Raw genomic sequence first — 19,807 nt, 5'->3', positions numbered from 1 at the left:
AGTGATGAGTGTTTCTAAGCTTTTAATGAAAAAAAAGTTGTTTTATAAAAAAGCAAAATTAATCGCAACAATAGAATCAGTTTGCAGTTTAGTTATTGCTTATTATTCTGAGATGGTCTAGGTTTTTTCTCGAATCTTTCTGCATTTCTAATTGTCATAATGTCGACAAAGCGAAATTAAGTGGACCCAAATAGATAGGAGTTGACTTATAAATGATAATGTCAGAACTTTCCACGTATTATTTTATATTTATTGTGTCTTCTGCTTGTAACGATTTTTCTAACCTTTGCTAGTATAAATGTTGTTTTATGAAAGAATGAAAGCAAAAGTTTGATTTTATTTAGAATAATTTATATTCGATTTGAGAAAAGTTTGATTGGATCCGGAAAGACTTCCATTTGGTTTGAAAAACGTTTGATTTTGGAAAAGTTTGATTTGATTTGGTGAAATTTTGGTCTGGTTTGGGTAGTTTGATTCGAATTGGAAAAAATACAATTTGAATTGAAAAAAAAAATGGGTGGAAAAGTTCGTTTGACTAGGGAAGTTTTGTGTTCTTTACGAAAGGTTGAATTTAGTTTGAAAACAATTGGGTTTGATTTGGGAAAAAATTATCTTCGTTTGAAACTAAGCAAATTTCGAAATTAAAGCAAACTAAAGCGAAAACAATTTAATTTTATTTGGCAAAATTTCGGTTTGGTTTGAGAGACGTTTGATTTGGGTTGAGCAAAGTTGAATTGATTGGGGAAACTTCAGTTTAGGTTTTTTTCAAGTTTGATAAGAGTTGGAAAAAATTCAGCCTGGAAAAAGTTTGGTTTTAGATTTAAACGTTTTATCTGATTTAAGAAAAGTGGTGTTAGAAAAAATGTTGATTTGCCTTAGAAAAAGTTAGTATTATTTGGGAAAATTTCAATTTTGCTTGAAAAAAATTATTTGAGTTTGGAAACATTTGATTAGCTTTGGTTTTATTTTGGTTTGGAAAAAGTTTAGTTTTATTTGGCAAAAGCTCAATTTAGTTTTTAAAAGTTTGATTTCTTCTTTAAGCAAAAATTGGATTTGTTTGTAACAGAGCTTAATTTCGTATTTAAAGAATATGTTTGATTTCGTTTCTAAAAAGTTTGTTGGAAAAAAATTAGTAAATCAAACCAAATGGAATGTTTGCTAATCCAAATCATACTTTCCCCATATAAAAAAAGTTCTATTTGGAAAATTTTGACTTGATTTACCAAGTTCAATTCACTTTTTAAAGGCTTAGATTATTTTCAAGTTGGCATATTTGTGGCTTTTATTGTACGTAAAAGGTACTTTATACCTTATCAAAATTGGAAGCAATATGATAATCTGACCATCTTTCATTTATTTCTTTAATTTATTTTTAAATTTAAATTTCAGTGAAAATTTTAAGGAATTTATACAAAGCCAAAATGAGAAATATCTTCAAGTTAGATTAATTTTTATTGTTCAATAATCATGATCTGACAAATGTAAATGCCGAAAGAATCTGGCTGCATGTTTTGAGCTTTGGTTGGTTGCTCGAATTATTTTGTACTTTGTCATTTTGATCATAGCAATATTTTAGTTTTTAACATGGCCTGGTTATTGTGCTAGTGATAAGTGATTGTGAATACTGAATTATACGTTTAAAATTAAAAAAAAATATTTTTGCCATTTTTCAAGACTTCTTACTATCTACTAATTAATTATAATTATTCACGTCACATTTGTCTGTTCTCAGTATTCTCGCGTACTAAGTTGCTTTGGGCTCCGATTCCTTTGATTACTGTAATAACATAATAATATAGAAAAAAAATTGAGAAACCATTTCCGTTTTGCTGACAATGAGAAATTATACAGTAAACCTCGCCCACCAAAAGAAAATAACATAACCCTGTAAAATAACTTTCTGAGTAATGGATTATCAATAAAACAAATAATAATTACCCAACTGACGTTTTAAAATAAAACTGATGTCAAAAGACTGGAAAATAGTGATTAATAGTCGTGTGAAATTTTCAGATCCATGAAAGAAAATATTTAAGTGTCGTTTTATCTGTTCCCATTTGAGTATCTGTGATTTTGTCATTTATTTGTTTCAGCTTTGTTATTTAGACGATCGGTGTACTTATTAAATCCATTGATTTCTTTATTACCGTAAAACAAAGACACGATATTTCCGCTTTTAATAGTCAACTCCATGACAAAATTATTCTGTTATAAAATCCAATAGGAAAAACAGTGCGAGAGAAAGGATCAAAGGCCGCCTACTGTTGAACCCGAAAGGATTTCGTGTTTTTCATTTAAGAAGTGTTGAAAAAACGAAAAATTTCAGTTTCTTCTATGTAAATGCAGTCTTCCAAAACGCAGTTGCGTATTAAAAGTTTGTTTTGAGCGTATTTGTTTCGAGTTGCGTCATTTTTCATCTGGGACGTAATCATCATTAGATTCCATTGATTCAGTACGTGCTCGTTGTCCTTTTTCATATTCAAGGACCCAAAATTAGCTCTAAACTGATCGATTAAACCAGTCTAAAATATGTTTTTGGTCATTGAATTGTTAATCCGCTTGGCCCATTTCTTTTCGCAAGGATAAAACCAGTGACCTATTTAAAAAGAGGGTGTCAGCTTAGAGTCGGCGTATCGACTTTTTTCAATTAATTAAGGTTTTCAGTTGAGATAAAAAAGTCAGTGTCACGAGCGGGATTCGAACCCACGTCCTTCGGCTAGATACGCCGCTGCTCTACCACTTGAGCTATCGTGACTTCGATCCACTCGGACACTAACTTCCCATCTCAACCCCACTTTTTCAAATGTCAAATCAAATAGATTACACGACATTTGGAAAATGGCAAAAAGGAAGGCATATTCAAAAAGTGGGGTTGAGATGGGAAGTTAGTGGCCAAGTGGATCGAAGTCACGATAGCTCAAGTGGTAGAGCAGCGGTGTATTTAGCGGAATGTCGTGGGTTCGAATCCCGCTTGTGACACTGACTTTTTTAATCTCAACCGAAACTTTAATTAATTGAAAAGACTTAATAGAAATGTTGAATAGGTGACCGTTATGATTCAAACTCTTTTGTAGGTGTGGAAATCAAAAGCAAAGAAAAATTCCCTTTTTAAGTAAGCAGACGTTTTGTCAAATTTATTGACATCCTCAAGGCGGGTGCTAATTGAGATTTTCATTCAAGTTGACAAGATTTGAAGATTGAAATACGTTTAGCCATAATCTGCTGTATTTCTTATGCACAGAAACGTAATCACACATGGGTACAGTTTCAATCAAGGGCCGGCGGGCTGGAGATAATAAAAATTATATTCTGTTTTTTTTAAACTAGTTTTTAACTTACTAACTTCAATAATATCTACCGAGAATCTTCAACGATGCTTCATCATGTTTAAAATAAATCACACCTTCAATGTTCTGTTGGATTTCGAATTTGGTATTTTTTTGTTGAAGTTTCCCCCGAATATCTTTTAATTATTTATTGCCCGAAACGTCGGTGAGCCGGGATTGATTTACGCGGCGTTTATTGTTAAATTACGTAAAGGTTTCTTTCCCCGTGAAATAGCATTATGCGAGTGTTCCTCTCTCACTTTCATTAACCCCAAGAGTTTGTGAAGACGTCGGCTGTCATTTTAACGAGCCTTTCACCGCCGGCGGAGGATTCCCGGGTTCGTCACAGATGAGGTGCTGGGGAAATGACTTCAAGCCTCACATCCGCGATATCGAAAATCAATCGATTCCCTTCAAATGTACTGTCGAATTTTCTAAAGAAACGCTGTTTTTCAAATGCGCAGTTCGTCGCTCCGTCTCGCTATGATTACAGGAATGAAAATAGACCAATTATAGATTTCCAAATACTCCGGGAAAACCTCTACTCTAGATATATTTATTATTTTGTTTTCCACCTAGGACGTTTTATTGCACTGGAAAATATCAGGAAGTAACCCGAGGGCAGTTACTGTAATTGAAAAACAATCTAATTTCTATTCGGCATTTCTTAATTCGTTGTTTATAGTTAAACATCGGGCTAATTATGTTCGAAAAATGGAAATAATTGGTGCTGAATTTAACTGACATCGAGGCGTGAGTCGAATGGGAATACATCTTCGTCGGCTCATAGTACCTTTTATATATTTTTTTTCCAAATTAGCACTATTTTCTAAATAAAATTGCATTTATTCTACTTTTTACCAAATCAAATAAATATTTGTCGAACCAAATTAAACTTTTTCCATTAGAAATCAAATCCTTCCCAAATGGAAGTTCAACTTTTTCCAAATCAAATTAGTTTTTTTTCTAAACCAGACAATATTTCGAAACCAAACATAATTCTCTTTAATTGCTTCATTTTCATTGATTCAACATTTTCAGCTGAGATTTCTACTAGTTGAGGCCGGAGCAGGATACAATTTTCGTTTATTCACACAATTGGAATTTTTTAACTTTACCTTAGGCAAAATTTTGTTATAAATCTGCGTTCAAAAAAGAAGAATTTTGGTGTTTTCTTCATCCAGTGTCCATTTACCTGCTCCTCATTCAGATAATTTCACTGGTTGAATTTCACTTCACACACATTTAATATAAGAAATTGTTTATATAATTAATTTAACAAGGAAAATTATTTTATTCAACTTAAATAAGTTAAATTTGGTTTGAAAACAAAAAGTCTGATTTGATTCGGGAAATTTATTATTCGGCTCGAAAAAGTTAAATTTGGTTGGAAAAACGTATAATTTGATTCTGGAAAATTTTGATTCGGTTTGAAACAGTTTGATCTGATACGGGATGTTTTTGATTTGGTTGGAAAAAATTAGATTTGTTATGAAAAAAGTTCCATATGATTAGAGTAAAACTGATTTGGTTGGAAAAATGTTAGATTTGATGTCGAAAAATTTCAATATGATTCGAGTAAAAATTTGATTCATTTGGAGAAGTTAGATTCGGTTTGAAAAATTCGATATGATTCGTGTAAGTTTGATTCGTTTGATAAAAGTTAGATTTGATTTTAAACAATCTCGATATGATTCAGAAAATATTCTATTTGGTTTGAAAAAGTTCGACATGATTCAGGTAAAAGTTTGAATCGGATCAAAAATTTCGTTTGGTTGGAAAAAAGTTCGACATGATTCGGATAAAGGTTAAATTCGTTTGATAAAAGTTAGATTTGATTTCAAAAAACTACGATATGATTCAGGAAATATTCTATTTGGTTTGAAAAAAGTTGGATCTGATTCAGGTAAAAGATTGAATCGGATCAAAAATTTCGTGTGGTTGGAAAAAAGTTCTACATGATTGGGGAAACGTTCGATTTGGTTGGAAAAAAGTTCGACATATTCAGGTAAAAGTTTGAATCAGATCAAAAATTTCGTTTGGTTGGAAAAAGTTCGACATGATTCGAATAAAGGTTAGATTCGTTTGATAAAAGTTAGATTTGGTTTCAAAAAAACTACGATATGATTCAGGAAACATTCTATTTGGTTTGAAAAAAGTTGGATATGATTCGTGTAAAAGTTTGATAAATGTTAGATTTAATTTTAAAAAAACTGATATGATTCAGGAAATATTCTATTTGGTTTGAAAAAGTTCGACATGATTCAGGTAAAAGTTTGAATCGGAACAAAAATTTCGTTTGGCTGGAAAAAATTTCTACATGATTCGGGTGATTCGTTTAATAAAAGTTAGATTTGATTTTAAAAAACTTTGATATGATTCAGGAAATATTCTATTTGGTTTGAAAAAGTTCGACATGATTCAAGTAAAAGTTTGAATCGGAACAAAAATTTCATTTGGCTGGAAAAAATTTCTACATGATTCGAGTGATTCGTTTAATAAAAGTTAGATTTGATTTTAAAAAAAGTTCGATATGATTGGGGAATCGTTCGATTTGGTTGAAAACAGATTTAGATTGAAAAAGTTCGATATGATTCGGGTAAAAGTTTGATTCAGTTTGAAAAAGTTATGTTATTTTATTAGTTTTGATTTGATTCAGAATAAAGTTTAATTAGATTTGAAAAAGTGTAACGTGGTTTGGCGAAACTTCAATTCCTTTAACAAAGTTAGATTTAATTTGTACTTTGTAGTTTAATTACGTTTCGGAAAACATTGATTTGGTTTAAAAAAGATGGATTTAAAAAGTGATTTGATTTCGAAAAAATCGATTTAATTCGGAAACAGGTATGATTCAGTTTTGAAATTGTTTGATATTATTTGAGAAAAAAGTGATTTAGTTCGAAAAACTGCTTAGGGATATAAATTTGTATCGGAAAAGGTTTGATTGATTCGGAAAAAAGTTTTATTCAGTTGAAAAAGTTCAGATTTGGTTTGAAAAAAGCATGATTTGATTTGGAAAAAGTTAGTTTTATTTGAAAAAGTTATGTTTATTATATTGTAAAAAAAAGTTTTATTTTATTTGAAAAAAAGTTATAATTGCCACGGAAAAAGTTGATTGGGTTAGGAAAACGTTCGATTCAACATGAAAAAAGTTAGATTTGATTTGGATGGGAAACAGCCCAATCTCTTAAATTGGCTCGATTGTGATAATAAAATTGTCGTACAATCTGAAAATTAAAAAATAAGTTAGAGAAAAATATGAATTTTGAAACTTCTTACTATACGAAAACATTTAATTTTTACGTATAAAGAACATTTTGTAAAATGTGTGGTGTTTAGTGACCGTTAATTAACGATTATTTGGAGATGGTTACACCAGACCGCATCTCACGGTCTCCAAAAAATCAATTTTATAAAATTACGCTATACAAATACGTGATTTTGCAATATTTGTAATTTAAATATTTATTTTTTCCATTAATTCTGTACTGTTCTGTATTAACCTAAACTTCTTCGGAAATAAACTCTATTCGACAGTATACTTTTGTAAAGGAAATTGTGGAACCGATTAAAAATTCTTTTGCAGAAGGCAGTTACTCATAAACGAAGAAATGGTAAATTTCCACATTGAAATGTCGTCTAGAAAACTTTCCTTGTATTGATCGAAGGTTGTTGTAAAAAACGGGATGAAAGAAGAACAACCAAAATGTAAACAAATGTGTTTAAATCTGATCGAGGGGATGTAGATAATTTAAGAGACCAACAAGGCAAACGGTCCAATTCAAATTTGGCTTTAGGTTGAATCATGAGACTCGGCGAAACCGAAGAGTTTAAGGATAAGCGTTAAAATATAAAAATTGGAAATTAACTCAGTTACTTCAATGCTTCTTTTATACAAACAATTAAAAGAAACATTGAAACGGATGTTATTTCATATGATTGTTTTTATTCATCGGCATGATATGTTTATTCCTTGAACTTCAAAATGCTCTGACTTAACCCATTTTTTCTGAAATACATTTCTTACTTTTTCTTACCTGGTAACTAATAGTAAAGCCAATGACAACAGTCCATACACTTCAATTTGGAACGTTAAGAAATTGATTTTACATCCATAGAGTTTGTCCGACTGTGCATCCTTTAGGAAGTACTAGTCAATATTTTCTCTTTTATATCCTCATTAGCATTTATGATTTCTCAGGTTTAACTTACCAGTTTTGGTTTTAAATATCTAATGGCTTGTTTACTTAAAAGGATGGTCAATAAATTCTCTCTTATGAGGAAGTTACTAATAAAATTTTGTTTAACGATAGTAAACTTTTAATTGGCAGGCTTCTGAAAGTTGTTAAAAATATTAGACATGTACCCGACCGTTTTCGTTACCAACGGACTCCAGGAATGATGAATCATAGTGCCCGTCAGATCATAGATGAAGAAGTATAAGATGTTTTGGCAAGGCCTTTATTAACACAAACGATTCTAGATCGTTTGTGGGAAGTCGTCCTCACATCGTCTGTCCCTTTGAGATGACCTGCAGCAACAGCCCTCCACAGCCGGAGAATATGGTGCATTGCTTTCCCGTATACTCGGTCGTCCTTAAAAGGACAATGAGGATCTTTAATGTCCGCACCTGGCACATAGGGCTTATCGGACGTTTTGATTCTCAAGATAGTTGACGCACCTCCGCATACGACAGAAGTGCCGCTGCAGCGTTGGTGTAGAGGTAGCACAGCCCCAGGGGCCAAAACAACCTCGCTCTCCGCTTGTCCACTCCGAATGGTCGAGTCCGCATTAAGCAGCGAACCGTATGCTGCGCGCAAAGGGCTGCCTAGGTCGATATCAGCCTGGCCTCCCGCGCACTCCCTAGATAGAGAAGGCCACTCTATCTCCCAGAGTATTGAGGCTTCCCCAGAGTAGAAACTTCCGGATCCGCTCCGGTCGCGGATTCGTTTAAAGTGGAATTGCTAACACCCCCTAGAGGAGACTGCCTACGGTAAAAGCCGCCAATGGAGCACATTACGTACACCTGCGTGCACAGCGCACTCGATTAGGAGCAACCGATTCACTACCCAATTCCATCCGCCATTACTCACGCATTCGCGGGACTCCGTTAGCGTAGTCTGAGCGTCCTCAACGCTATACGCCTCGATTTTTCGATCCTTCGTATCCCGTGAGGCCGGGTGAATAACGATGGTCATACGCAAGTTTCGTGCGAAGGTCACAGCCTCTTCTCCAGGTACCCGCCAGAGGTGTCGCCACGGCCAACTACGAGCCCATTCCCTAGGGCAGGAGCTGAACCGTGGAACATTTCTGTTACCCCGTAGTACAGATGGTTATGCACCCTCCCCCGTTTATGCAGACAGGACCTGGTACCCTAACCCACGTCTGATAAAGCACCCGCCGCCGAGGCCGACACGAGTTCAGCTTGTGCTTTAGAGAGGTTGCCACGTCCTCAGGGCTACACCATTATTTTGCGCCCGGACACCTCCCCTTGTAAGCAAGGGTTGGGGGAGGTCGCAGGGAAGAATGAAGGGACGTGGATGAGGACACGTGGTTTCTTGGGCCCCGAGCCTTATCCACATTGTACCACTCGTCGTAGTTGTAGTTCCACATTACGTGGGCTATAACTCCCTGGGTGGATAACGTTGCCTGCCCCAGTGGCGCAATTGGTTAGTGCACAGTACTTATAGAATATGGTGCAGTGAGCGCCTAGAAGAGAACAACGATTGGAATGCTGTTATGTTTACTGATGTCGCCTATTTGTATGACAGTGATAGCAGCCGCCGAAGAGTCAACCGAGAACAGGGGTGTGCCCCAGTTCGTGCTCCCTTCATTGTAGTGTTGAAGAGGGGGTGCAATGGTGGGATTTACACTGGAGGACGAACTGGGCTCCATATTTTTTAAGGTCAACCTCACCGCAGTCCGTCATGTACAAGAAATTATCGAGGAATTCATCCCTCAAACCAGGGATTTTTAGAAAGCCTGGGAATTTCCCATCTGCCCTTTCCCCATTGTCTCCAGACCAAATCCAATTGAGAGCACGTGGGAAATGCGTTGCAGACTGCTTTTCGATCACCATCCGAAGTCAGTTGACCTGCAACAACTGAGTCAGCGTTGCAACTTCTTTGGAATGAAATTCCTTAAGAAATTTGAAACCTTATTAACAGTATGACTAACACGTGCACAGAGGTTTTAACTGACAGATGACATTATACACTGTATTAATTGTTTAAAAAAATGATTGGGGGCGTCGGTGGCCGCAAGGTTTAGTCTTTGACACGGCGCTCATCACTGTAAGGTAAAGGTCCCGGGTTCGAATCCAGCGGCCCTGCATTCGAACCCGACATACTTACAAATGGGCTTTTTTTTCAAAAACACCGGCACCCTGAGGGTTTATATGACCTCTGCTGTTGCGAACTCTCGTAAAACAATTTAAAAAAAAAAAGAGTCCAATAAACAAAATTATGGAATTAAAATCTTTTATTTTTTAAAACCCTTTAACTCAATACTGTATTTCAGTAAAAAAACACTTTCTAATAAATTTAATGCAATTTATAATAAAATTAAAATAAAAATGCTATGGAAAGAAAATATTACAAAATTGGCAATTTTTCAATTCATTTTTGAGCAGTTCATGTAAAACGACACAAATTCCTCCAAAATACATATCGGAAATACATATTACGATTATTGAGTATCGATACTTCTGATTTCTGACAGCTAGTACCGGTGCCCGGTGGTAATACCTTGTTATCTTTAACCTTTGTCTCTGTTATATTTTTTTGTATTCAAACTTGTCACTTCAGTTTTTTTTTTAAAGAAGATAAATTTCACTTTCTAAAGCTTAAATCAAGTCATGGATGAAGTCTCGCCTTTTTTGCTTAAAAATTTCCCAATCGGTTCGCTTTATTTCAAATCAGACTGGATCGTTTGAGCGAGTTGATGAACATTAACAAGGAAGTATTTTTTGGTATGGAATAAGAGGTGAGATCTGTTCGTTTAAAGTGATTAAATGTTCTTTCTTCATTACTTTCGGTTTAATTGTCTCCTTAGAATGTCTCTTAGAATTATTATGTGAAATAGTCTTGTCAGACCTGTTCTTTTACAATATTGCTGAGACTTTATGTGATGTGATGCTGATGATGATGATAATGATAATAGGAATAGGAATAGGGGTTTGTTCACCCCAGGCACGCAGCCTTCTGGCTTATTGTATCTTTTTTTCCCTCGTACTAGTACCCCTAATAAAAGAGAATTTATTTACCACATGCTCTGTATAACATATTACAAGTGTTTTACAATCATTATGATTCACTTCAAATTATCTATATTTGTTTAATGGTCATAACTATTCCAATTATCGTGCAATTGTTTAGTCACTCATGCTCAGTGTCATGTACCATTTACATAGTAGTAGAAGTTAAAAAGAAACCAGGTTTTGACCTTACCACCGTAAACAACCTCTGAAATCTTCCCCAAAAAAGCGATAATTTTCCTTACTACCATTTACAACTCAGTGTTTAAACCTACCTACTTCCCAGTCCAATGGAAATTGTCAGTAATAAAACCCATTTCCAACTTTCCCTTCATAATATGCTGCCACTACTTGGCAAAATCCTTGAAAAACTGTTCCTAAAAACACCTACATCCCATATTTGAAAGGTCCAATGTCATTCCATCCCATCGATTTGTGTTCTGGTGAAATCACTACCATTCGACAGTGCCACAGGGTGATAAGACATTACATCCTCCTCTGAACGAAGGAATACAACTCAGGTGCTTTCTTAGCTGTTAGACAAGCCTAGTGTGTCTAATGTATCACCTGGCTTACTCTGGAAACTCAAGGGCATCCTTCCATTCATTACTCCATCCTAAAATCCTATTTGCTCTAGATGTACTTTCAAGTACAAATCGGAACATCATTCTCCCTCATCCACTATACCGAAGCGAGTGTTCCACAACGCAGCATCCTTGGTCCATTCTCTTTTCAGTATATATTGCAGATATTCCTATCAATCCTGAAACAGTATTTCTCTCATATACAATTCATACCGTAGCAAACCCCATACCCAGTAGTGGCATTCAGAAACCTCCAGGACCATCTATACATGAAACTGAATCCCAGCAAGTAACAGTAAAGCCTTCCTATTGAGTACAACTATGTTCCTCTCCCAGCTCTGTTGTCTGACTTGGAATCCTCATACTTGACAAAAGACTACTTGACAACAAAAAGAAACTCTCACTACACAACAAACCCCTCATTACTTCAATCAATGTGGATGCACAGAATCAAACCTGTGGGGTTCAACCAAGTGTTCCAATGTACAAAGAATCCAGTCCCAAATCCTTTGAACCATTGCACGAGCACCCTACTTTGTCTTAGAAAGGGCAAAAAGTTGATACAGACGCCTGTACCAAAGCCTTTCATCAGTTCTCAAAAATCCTCTAAAATAATAATAATAAAATATCTTGCAATAACCTGAGGCATGAATGAACATAGGTCGTAAAGTTGCAAAATCTTATGACTAAACAAAAAATTAAATTGTTGAAGATGAGGGTGAGTTTGCCGAGGACAATTCTTGTGATAAGTGTGACGATTCTGGTATTGGTACTGTATTTTGTAGTCAGGAAGCTTGAGAAGGCTAACTACACCCAGACTTGCAATCATTCTGAAAAGTTTCACCAAGGCTTGCACAACTTGGCCGGCAGGTTGGTTTTTACCTTCGCACTTTTTGAAATTTGTAATAAAAGTGTGTAATGTAATAAAAAAAGACTTTGTTTAGGGCACACTCTGTACTTTTGAGTGTTGGCCTGACGCATTTCTTATGCTATGGTTCGCTGTGGGGACAGCTAAGGCTTTCCAAATCCCTCCCTTGGGAAGCAGACGTCGAGTTCTGTCTTCTCAACGAAGAGATAATAACCAAAGATGAAGTCTACTTTGCAAGGACATTTAGAAACAAAGAGATGCAGATCGATTACGACTCGACGGAGGGTGTCTACTCTGTTACGGATTCAAAACTCCCTGGGGCTAAGGTTCAGTTAATTGTTTTTGAAAAAGATCCTATGGTATGTTATTTTCCAAAGGGGCTTTTTCCAACCCGTTTCATTTAACTGAATTGTTTCAGATCAACATGTTGAGACGTGTTGGCTGGAAGAGAAGAGTCCTACCTCCTGACTGTGAATCATTGCGCTCTTTAAACTGCTTTCCTCCTAGATTGGCTGAACCGCCTCTTCCTAAAAAAGAATTCGGAGGGTACATAATGCCAGTGCCTAGGGAAGGCATAGAAATTCAAAAATACCATTACCCGACCAACTGGTGGAAAGAAATTTTACCCAAAAATTGTTAAACTTTAATGATTGGGTTTTATTTAACAATCTTTCAAGTACAAACATTAATTATTTTACAGCAACAAGATGCAGAATCATGAGTGAAAGGACATTTTTGCATTTGTTTCAGCTCAAATCGTTTTAGCCTTTGTTCAATATGTAGAATTTTTTCACAAATCTCTTGAATTAAAAAAACAAAAAATACATTGTGTGCATTTAACATGTTCTAAGCAAAGTTCCTTGGCTTTTTTCTAGTCGTTTTTAAATGGTTTTGTTTGTACCTGATTGCTGAAAATATTTAGTCATGTTATGTTATGTATAGCTTTATGTATGCTTTAATGTATAGCAAATACGTGCCTGATTGTATGTGTTGGAATTTTATACAATCCTACTTTTGTATTATTATATTAACTGTGTACAATTAAATTATGTTTTAAATAAATGTGTAAGTATCAAAATACCAGAAAATCTATCTAACATTAATTTCAGGCCAACACTAAATATATTTACAAACTTGTCACTTTACAGTCGTGCGATTTTTAGATCATCGATATCAGACTTTCTGTTACATTTTGAATTCCAATGTTTTCTTCTTGGAATATTTTGCATATCGTGTTTATTTGTCGCAGCTTGTGACCATAATTTTGTTTTAAATTGTACTTTTTGGGTTGGATCGAAGGCCTGTAAAAGTCGGTTGAAGTTATTGCTGAAATTATTTTATTCACTTCATAACCAAAATTTTTGTTGTCTGTAGCGCATTTGTTAATAGTGCATTTGCCGTCTGTGAACAAATTGCTTTGGCTCAATACTTCGATGGAGGACTTAGAAAAGAAAGCTTTGGACAATAACTGAGGCATTTCTTTATTGTTATAAATTATCTCTAATTTCACATGTCTTTTATTTTTCTTAGAATTTTGATGCTGCACTCTGTTTATTTTGACTTGTAAAATACAGTCATTATTTAAGCGATTTGCAAAATCTGCAATGAAAAGTTTCATGTCGGTCCTGACTTTACCGGCTAGTTTTTTGCAGGATTTGTTCTTTAAAAGCAACTCGTGTATTCTTTGAATGACAAACATAGCATTTATGTATGTTATTCGATCAAATGAAATTCTATCTTCCGTGTTACTTAGACATTCTATGTCGGGCCGTTTTTTCTTTAGTTTAGCTACGAGATTTTTTATTGCATTTAATATGATCCTTTGGTCTTTATAATAGTCATCAGGTTCATGTGTTATTTCCAATAATGGGCTTACACTGGTGATCTGTAAATTTTTCATAAGTGAGTCACAAATTTTAGCAGTTTTATCACCCAGTGTTTTAGGCCTTGGCAAACTCAATTTTGAGGGCTCGTACAAACTTACATTATCTTCCATTTTGTCAGATGGGATATGAGATTTATGACAATTGTAAAAAAAAGATACACCGCTTCACCAAAATGACGTGTAAATTTACTGTCTTGTGTACAAAAACTATTTGTTGTTGTTTACATTATATAAATACAATATTTTTCAAATACATGTGTTTAATATTATAGTTTTTATAAAATCCTGCTCATTATTTTTCCCTTTTTTTACATCTAAACATAGATTATATAAATACAGAGACATTTTTCAGTCATCTAGGAGAGTTCATAGGAAGAGAATGATGAAATATGCATTTATTAATGGATTCCTACCTTTTTTTCACAAAACTAAACTTTACTTGGTACTTCTTCATGCATGTATTTATCTTAATGTGAGAATTGCCTTACAGAAGTGGCTTTATCATATAGTTTCTACTTTATAGTACTTTACATTCACAAAGGATATCTGCCGATGTCTCTGGTTTCTGTACAGTGTCGGCATATTTCTGCCTCTGCTCTCCTCATCTTCTTTAGACCGTAATTAAGAGGGCAGTGAAGTGGGAGAGAGGAGTCTCTTTGCCTTCCTTTTTGAGAGATTATAAATCTCTTAGCTTCCCTCATACCTGGTGAGTTTGTCCAGTGCTTGGGTTTTTCTTTCTCATGCCATTTTTCCAGTTCACCTGTCCGTTGTGCCTAGTTGTGGTTCTGGTCCCATGGGTGAGATTCTTTAGCTGGGTCAACTGTTCAATTCATTCGAGCCTACCTTAAGATAACCTTGTTGTGTTCTCCTAGAGTCATTAGACAAGTTAAGCACTCTCAGACTAGCGTACGCATTTAGTTCCTGTAAAGCTGCCTGGCGATATGAAAGCATGTAAATCCATGCCCCTTTTATTCTTTACAAACTCCTGTACATAGGATTGCATGGACCTCAGCTTGAAAGATGAGCCAGTCCAAGGGCTAGGTGTAATTCGGCCTCTTTACCACACATCAAACCCCTTTTTACCAATGTTTCCCATATAGCCCTGATCCTGAAACTTGGGGTTGCCTTTCTTCCAAAGATCCATGACCACTTGGAAGGGATCTGGTAGAATACCCATTACGGAGAGGTGTCTTCTCAGTGGGCAGTGGCCCGTCAGAATACCTATCAGCCTCCTAATTCCCTTCCTTGAGATAGAGAATAGCCATTTTGATTCTGCTGGTTTGATCACCTTAACAAACTCTTTCGATTACCTGTATCCAGGGGATAGATTCCACGCCTTAAGAAATTGTTTCATGAGCCAGTTATTTATACTCTCTTTCGCTGTGCTCATACAGGGTAATACCCGTTGTGGCCTGACAAACGCAGTATTAGAACCTTCTTTGGCCAGGCCATCCGCCTTTACATTGCCATGGTGTCCTTTATGTGCTGGTATCCAAATAAAGGTTACCTTGTTCTCAAACCTGGAAGAGATCCTATTGATAAGATCTACAGTTTCCTCCACCAAATCTTTTTGTAATGACCGCCTGAAAAACGGAGGTGTTATTCCCAAGAGGGGAGGAGATGTTGATTCCTAATTTAAACACTTAATAATTGGCCGTTAACCTTACTTAATAGTTGTAAGATTTTCGAGAGACCCATGTTATTGCACTTATGATTCCAGCTGCCTTCGCTAATTAATCTGTAGCAGCTGATTAGTGCTCCTTGTGCATCCTTAGCCTCAATGTGTAGAGGTGTGGTATTGGTTATGATTTCAAATGCTAGGGTGAGTGTAGTTGAAAATGCTCCTGTCATCATCAAACAGCCTAGTCTTTGAAAGAGTGCCACCCTTAGTGCTTTACATGACCTTTACGTCTGACTATTGTGGTGTATTAATGGATAGGGATGAGATCATGTGGAATGGAATTTAAGGTTAGGGTTTACCTAGTCCTGCCATAAGTTCTGTTACAAGAAAAAGGGCCATTAGGGAATAGAGAAACTTGATAATTTGAAAAAGAAATTTATTTTAAAAAATCCAATATTTTTTAAGATTGAAATAAAATAATATTACTCGAAATGACCACCTTTTGCCTTCACACAAACTTTTAGTCTTGGGGCCAATCATCTATGGCAGTACACAACACATCTTGAGGAAATTTCTCAACTGCTTTTAGCAGAGCAGACTTGAGGCTCTGAATTGGCGTGTTTCCTGTGGCAAGCCATAAGCTCAAGATAGGACCACACCTTGTAGTCCAGAGGATTCAAATCCCCACTTGGTGTGGTGGGGAGTTTGCTATGATGGCACCACAAAACTCCATTTTTGTGAGCAAGGAGTCAAAACAAGGGCGAAAAATTACCAAGAAGACATCCTTGAGAAAGTAGTAAAGCCCTTAAGTACTATTCTTTTTTCCAGAACTCATTGGGTCTTCCATTAGGACTCAGCTCCTATGCACAAGGCCTAAACAACTCAGCAGTGGCTGGAGGAGAATGTTCCGGAATTCAATAAGGCTTTAGATTGGCCCTCGGGAAGCCCAGATTTGAATCCTCTGGACAACAAGGTGTGGTCCCATCTTGAGCTTACGGCTTGCCACAGCAAACACGCCAATTTAGAGAGCCTCAAGTTCGCTCTGCTAAAAGCAGTTGAGAAATTTCCTCAAGACGTGTTGCGTACTGCCATAGATGATTGGCCCCGAAGACTAAAAGCTTGTGTGAAGGCAAAAGGTGGTTATTTCGAGTAATATTATTTTATTTCAATCTTAAAAAATATTGGATTTTTTAAAATAAATTTCTTTTTCAAATGATCAAGTTTCTCTATTCCCTAATGGCCCTTTTTCTTGTAACAGAACTTATGGCAGGACTATGTAGGTTAGGGATTTGACAAGTCAGGACATGGATGATGTTTAGGGCTGGTTCCTGACATAGAAGAGGCATTTAATATTGTATGACGGAAGGACTGAATACAATATTGGTTGGAGTTCTTTTAGGCCCCAAAGAATTTACTCCCCCCCTCTAACAAGAGGAGGCCCTTCTGTCCCATACAGAATCCTCCCAGGAAGTCAGTCTTTAGTCATAAGAAACAATAAATGCGACTGAAGTTTTAAAACAGTAAGCATCAAAATTCGATCATCTCAGACCTGATGGTCTATTTTTTAGAAATGTCACCACCTGCAAACACCCAAATCCCTTGAAGTTAAAGGGCTGTTCTAATAGCCCTTATTCACTTATTTTGTCTTATTTTATATATTACCAACTCTACGGTTCATATCTGATCTGTTGATAGGTTGAAAAAATCCAAGATCTCTGTGGTTGAAAACTTTTATTCAATTTAGTAAATTACATGGACGTTCGGGCTCCTGGCCATAATCAGCAACTGGTCTATGCCAATGATACATATATATTATTTTTCCACCCCCTTTATTTGTTGAGGGGAATGTCGTCAAAATTGTCTTAAAACTTCAGTTCCCCTTCTCCGGGTGGGTCCCACCTTCACAAGATTGTCGAATTGCATTGGCCATGGTGGCAAAAACCAAAAACCACAACCAATGCAGTTGGACAAGCGTGTGAAGGTGGGGCCCACTCAGAGAAGGACGGATAGCAACTGAAGTTTTAAAACAGTTTTGACGTCATTCCCCTCAACAAATAAAGGGGGTGGAAAAATAATATGTATGTACCATTGGCATAGTCCAGTTGCTGATGATGGCCAGGAGCCCGAAACGTACATGTAATTTACTAAATTGAATAAAAGTTTTCAACCCCAGAGATCTTGGAATTTTTCAACCTATCAATAGACGCTTATTTTTTTTCCAAAAATTTAGGACGGCTCATACATATATGCACCATACAGCCTATTTCCAAACAATACGGGCATCTCTCAGATTTTACTTGTTTTATTTTGTACAGGTATTAGTTACAAAGGGTTCGTTTTGCTCATAATGTACAAACTTTTTTAGAAAAAGCTCTGGAAATGGAACTTTTGTGTAACCAGCATATCACGATCTCTGACTCAGTTGTTTTTCAATATTTCCATAGTAATATTTAAAGATAATTAAATGAAAGGTTCTTCATTAGATAAAAACAATTCTAATGTTGAAAAGAATGTGAAAAGAGGCAGACATGCCCTATTAACTAAAAAGCTATTCCATCATTATTATTGTCCGTTTATATCATTTACATTTCTGTCTGTCACTTTTTTTCTTTTTTTTTAATTGGATAATTATACAAGTTCCAACTGAATTAAGACCATCTTGATTGTCAGACTCTGATTAACGTTACTTTCGCTGTCTGGCTATTTTATTTTATTGTGTCATTTGAATCCGTACAATGTACAAGCTGACATTTCTCAAGGTAACAGTTTTTTTTTCAAATTTGAATTTTAGAATAAAAGGTTGTTATAATTTCGATTATTTCCAGTTAATTGCTGTTTTACAAGTGAAATTTGTGTTTCCTACCATTTACCCAAACCACAACTACAACAGTTTCTCAGGCCTTAAGCGAATGATGAGGGCGAATTTTGACACCATAAAAAATGAGCTGATGCAGAAACGTCAGCAAGAGTTGGTACAGTTCACAAAAGAAGCGAATGATTTTCCGCCCGTTGAAGTTATAAGCCATGAAAACATCGTTGGTACGATACCATCAAACTTTATTACAAAAATTAATTATACATCCCACTTAAGGGCTCCAGTTTTAAATAATGACATCGCAGAAAGTAAGCATAATGATATACTTAATGTATTGTTATTTTATTTATTTATTTATTTTTTTTTTTAAAGGTCAACTGCATATTGTCAGAGTTGCTCCAGATCCTAAAATAAAGGATGATATGAATGTGGCAAGTACTACAAATACAAATTTTTATAATAGACCATCCGATAAATATCCACCAACACAGTATACCGCAGGCTTCTTAAAACCTGAAGTTCAGCCTGTGAAAGTTCATGTAAGTTTATTCGAATTCTCTTTTACGTTTCATATTAATTTTTTTAAGTTTTAAATGTGAATTCCTGAAGGTTTTTCGAGGGCCAAATATAAAATACACAACATATAATAAACACAAGAAACAAGAGAAATACTACTCACATTGGGGCTACTTTGTATTTCAGCCAGCTGACAACGACCATTCTAAAAATGGAGCGAACAATTATTTTTCATAAAACTTACCAATATTCAATTTGTTTTAAAAGCATTCATTCTGTATAAATTAAATTAATTATAATTTATGTTAATTATGATTTTAGTTTGGTTTATTTTGTCCTGGTCTGCCAATCCACAGTTTCTCCTATCAGAGTTTCAGCGTTTTTCATCTTCCGGTTTGAGTGTGTTTTTCCTTTGTGCCATTTTTAAAATTCCTAATTACTTCTGTCATACTATAATGCAGGTTAAATTTTAGATCTGGTTTGAAAATTTCAGGCTTATGGAATTTCTCACACTGAGAACATAAGAAGCGAGGTGAATGTGAATATTTTATGTCTCATCGAAGGTCTTTATATCGAAAATTTGACACAAAGTTGAAAGAAAAATTAGACAAATAGTTTAAAAATTGATTTTTATCCATAACACACACGAGAAATTTAGATTCTAATTGATTTCTTACCTCAAGAATATGAGCAGCGAGGTGAATTTTTCCCTTTTATATCTGATTGAAGGTCTTTATATCCGAAATTTGACACAAATTATTCAGAAATCGTGAGATGCGGTCTGTGTGATGTAGGTTTCAGAAAAACATTTTCTTTATCGTGCCAACGTTTCGATCTTTATTGAGATCATCTTCAGGGCCTGGGATTTACACACAAGAATGGCACAATTACACAGAAAACAAACACTTTGAGTGAGTAAAAATACTTCGATTGAATA

The 19,807-nt window shown here is 35.4% G+C and overlaps 2 protein-coding genes across 7 annotated transcripts in view; both read left to right on the top strand.

Annotated features, from left to right (window-relative positions):
• The window catches only part of LOC106665220, a 223,131-nt gene extending 203,988 nt beyond the window's left edge, over positions 1-19,143 (top strand). For 2 of the 3 annotated variants that reach the window (XM_024226756.1, XM_024226757.1), the window contains 3 exons: positions 18,365-18,662; positions 18,727-18,893; positions 18,964-19,143. In XM_024226756.1, the coding sequence (XP_024082524.1) occupies positions 18,449-18,662; positions 18,727-18,893; positions 18,964-19,107 (525 nt within the window). In that variant the 5' untranslated portion in view covers positions 18,365-18,448 and the 3' untranslated portion in view covers positions 19,108-19,143. Of the gene's footprint in view, positions 1-17,704; positions 18,299-18,364; positions 18,663-18,726; positions 18,894-18,963 lie in introns of those variants that run through there. The other variant, XM_014391484.2, reaches the window with a different exon arrangement.
• LOC106665218 lies at positions 4,873-13,091 on the top strand. Of its 4 annotated transcripts, none has more exons than XM_014391481.2 (4): positions 4,873-4,964; positions 11,878-12,035; positions 12,110-12,392; positions 12,452-13,091. In XM_014391481.2, the coding sequence occupies exons 1-4, from the start codon at positions 4,956-4,958 to the stop codon at positions 12,671-12,673; spliced, it is 672 nt and encodes a 223-aa protein (XP_014246967.1). In that variant the 5' UTR covers positions 4,873-4,955; the 3' UTR covers positions 12,674-13,091. The 4 variants fall into 4 exon arrangements, with proteins under 4 accessions (XP_014246967.1, XP_014246966.1, XP_014246969.1 ...); XM_014391480.2 differs by lacking the exon at positions 4,873-4,964 and adding an exon at positions 5,000-5,066; XM_014391483.2 differs by lacking the exon at positions 4,873-4,964 and adding an exon at positions 5,123-5,334.
• Positions 19,144-19,807: the final 664 nt, after the last annotated feature.

The sequence above is a fragment of the Cimex lectularius genome, unplaced genomic scaffold (assembly GCF_000648675.2).
Source record: "Cimex lectularius strain Harlan isolate CLEC.00 unplaced genomic scaffold, Clec_2.1 scaffold140, whole genome shotgun sequence".
Classification (NCBI taxonomy): Eukaryota; Metazoa; Arthropoda; class Insecta; order Hemiptera; family Cimicidae; genus Cimex; species Cimex lectularius.
Note: the sequence above shows the minus strand (reverse complement) of the source record. Positions and strands in the feature narration are given on the sequence as shown.

What these genes read in the sequence shown, in the direction of transcription:
- LOC106665218 (XM_014391481.2), top strand. An exon ending in TTGCACAACTTGGCCGGCAG is followed by an intron (nt 12,036 to 12,109) that starts GTTGGTTTTTAC and finishes GACTTTGTTTAG; the next exon opens with GGCACACTCTGTACTTTTGA. An exon ending in TTTTTGAAAAAGATCCTATG is followed by an intron (nt 12,393 to 12,451) that starts GTATGTTATTTT and finishes GAATTGTTTCAG; the next exon opens with ATCAACATGTTGAGACGTGT.